At 55.0% G+C, this 2,949-nt stretch overlaps 1 protein-coding gene across 1 annotated transcript; it reads left to right on the forward strand.

The window, feature by feature from the left end:
• Positions 1–123: 123 nt before the first annotated feature.
• ETH_00032880 (uncharacterized protein) lies at positions 124–2,675 on the forward strand (the record flags this gene model as incomplete). The annotated part of the gene is made up of 3 exons (XM_013378854.1): positions 124–166; positions 310–2,301; positions 2,435–2,675. Coding segments are annotated over 3 exons (2,276 nt in total), but the record flags the coding sequence as incomplete, so codon positions are not given.
• Positions 2,676–2,949: the final 274 nt, after the last annotated feature.

A 2,949-nucleotide genomic window follows, 5' to 3' on the forward strand; every position in this document is an offset into this window, starting at 1 on the left:
CAGCAGCAAAACCAGCGGCAGCAGCAACAGCAAAACCAGCAGCAGCCAAACCAGCAGCACCAGCAGCAGCGAAGCCTACAGCAGCAGCAGCGGCAGCAAAGCCAACAGCAGCAGCAGCAAAAGATGCTTCTGCAAAGCCAAGCCCGACAGCAGCAAAAGCACCACAGTCCGATGCTGCTGCAGCAAAATCGCAGCCAGCTGCTGCAGCTGCAGCAAAATCGCAACCAGCTGCTGCTGCTGCAGCAAAGCCACAACCAGCTGCTGCTGCTGCTGCGAAACCGCAACCAGCTGCTGCTGCTGCCACTGCAGCACCAAAGCCCTCCGAAGCACCACCAAAGACAGCAGTAACAGCAGCAGCAGCAAAGCCAGCAGCGGCAGCAGCGGCAAAGCCAGCAGCAGCAGCAGCAGCAAAGCCAGCAGCAGCAGCAAAGCCCGCAGCAGCAGCAGCAAAGCCTGCAGCAGCAGCGGCAAAGCCGGGACCTGCTAGTGCTGCTGCAGCTAAACAGGCAGGACATGCAGCAGCAGACGCCAAACCAGCAGCAGCAGCAGCAAAACCAGCAGCATCAGCAGCAACACCAAAATCACCAGCAGCAGCACCCGCGGCAGCTAAGGCAGAAGCAGCTAAACCAGCAGCACCAGCAGCAGCAAAACCAGCAGCAGCAACTGCAGCATCGCCAAAACCAGCAGAAGCAGCAGCAGCAAAACCAGCGGCAGCAGCAGCAGCAAAACAACCAGCAGCAGCAGTGGCAGCAAAGCCTGCAGCGGCAGCAGCACCGGATGCAGCCAAGTCGGCAGCAGCAACAGCAGCAGCAGCAAAACCGACAGGAGCACCAGCTGCAGCCTCTCAACCAGCAGCAGCAGCAGCAGCAAAACCAGGAGCAGCAGCAACGCCGGCAGCAGCAAAGCCGGCAGCAGCAGCAGCAACACCAGCAGCAGGAAAGCCTGCTGCAGCACAAAAGGCAGCAGTAACGAGTCCAGCAACAGCAGAGGCAAAACCAAGGGCAGCAGCAACAGCAGCGAAGCCAGCAGCAGCAGCAGCAAAGCCAGCAGCAGCAGCAGCACCTCCAGTTAAGCCGATGCCTGGGGTCAAGGAAGCAGCAGCAGCAACAGCAAAACCAGCAGCAGCAGCACCAGCAGCAGCAAAGCCAGCAGCAGCAGCAGCACCAGCATCGAAGCCAGCAGGAGCAGCGGCAATAAATGCAGCAGCAACTAAAGCAGCAGCAACACCAGCAGTGGCGGAGAAGTCTGCAGCAGCAGCAGCAGGAAAAGCAGCAGCAGCAGCAGTGCCACAACCAGTGGGAGCAGCAGGAGCACCCAAAGCAGCGGCAGCAGTAGCAAAACCGCTAGCACCAGCAGCAGCAAAACCACTAGCACCAGCAGCAGCAGCAAAACCAGCAGCAGCAGCAAAACCAGCAGCAACAGCTAGCATCAAGATTCCTGCTGATGCTGCTGCTGTTTTCAGCCCAAAGAGCCCCGCTGCAGCTGCTGCAGCAGCAAAACCTGCAAAACCAGCAGCAGCAGCAAAACCGGCAGCAACTGCAGCAGCAAAGCCAGCAATAGCAACTCCAGCAGCGAAACCAGGAACAGCAACTGCAGCAGCAAAGCCAGCAGCAACAACTGCAGCAGCAAAGCTAGCAGCAGCAAAGCCAGCAGCAGCAACTGCGGCAGCGAAACCGGCAGCAGCAACGCCGGCAAAGGCAACAGGAGCAACCGCAGCAAAACCAGCAGCAGCAGCAGCAGCAAAACCAGTGGCAGCAGCACCAGCGAAACCTGCAGCATTGATAAAGCCTGCAACAACAACAGCAGCAGCAAAGCCGGCAGCAGCAGCAGCAGCGAAACCAGCAGCAGCAGCAAAACCGGCAGTAGCAGCAGCAGCGAAACCTGCAGCAGCAGCACCATCAAAACCACAGGCAGCACCAATAGCAGCAACAAGAGAAGAACCAGGAGCTTCTCCTCAAGCAGCAGCAGCAGCAGCAGCAGCAGCAGATGGCCGCAGCTACAGGCTAATTCACTTGCTGAGGTCTCGGCCGCCGCTGCTGCTGCTGCTGCACAGCGTGGAGGAGCAGCTAAAAGCAACAGCAGCAGCAGGAGCAGCAGCAGTAGCAGCAGCAGTAGCAGACACAGCAGCACACAGACGCATGACCCCGCAACTGGGAGACAAACTAGTAGAAGACACATCAGCAGCAGCAGCAACAGCAGCAGCAGCGGAAGCAGAAGCAGCAGCAAATGAAGGGGTCCAAACAATTAACTGCAGCAGCAGCCCCGTGCTGCAGCTGCTGGACTATTGCAGAAGACACGCAGGCAAGAAGACGAATAAATAAAATAAATAAAAATAAATAAAAAATAAATAAAATAAATGAATAAAGTAAATAATAAAACAAACATATAAATAATTAATTAGATAATGAAATTATTTATTTATTTATTTATTCAGATGTTTATTCAATTTGGAATTGGGAAAAAGAGTTGCAGCGCTTCGAAGGCGAAAAGAGAAAAGCAAAAGGGACAAAACAATTTGCTGCAACAGCAGCAGCAGCAGCAGACCATTCGAGACACAAAAAGGAGAAAAAACAATTTGCTGCTGCACCAGCAGACCACTGGAGACAAAAAGAGGAGACAAACAGATTTGCTGCTGCTGCAGCAGCGAAGCATAAACGAACAAAGGAGGCTGCTGAGTTTGCTGCTGCTGCTGCTGCTGCTGCTGCAGCTCCTGCTGCTGCTGCTGCAGCAGCAAACCAGTGGAGCACGCCGGAAGACATGGACTTTGCTGCTGTTGCTGCTCTTGTCTCTTCTTTGAGAAAAAAACTGCTGCTTCTTTGCAAAGAAACAAATCGGGAAGTCAAGTTCAAACTTGATCAAGTTAAAGTGCTGCTGCAGCAGCAGCAGCAGCAGCAGCAGCAAATGCGAGGGCTGCCGCTGCAGATGCAGCAGCAGCACGAATCCCCCGAA

This window comes from Eimeria tenella, genomic scaffold, assembly GCF_000499545.2.
Source record: "Eimeria tenella Houghton genomic scaffold, Eth_scaff1094, whole genome shotgun sequence".
In the NCBI taxonomy this organism is placed as follows: domain Eukaryota; phylum Apicomplexa; class Conoidasida; order Eucoccidiorida; family Eimeriidae; genus Eimeria; species Eimeria tenella.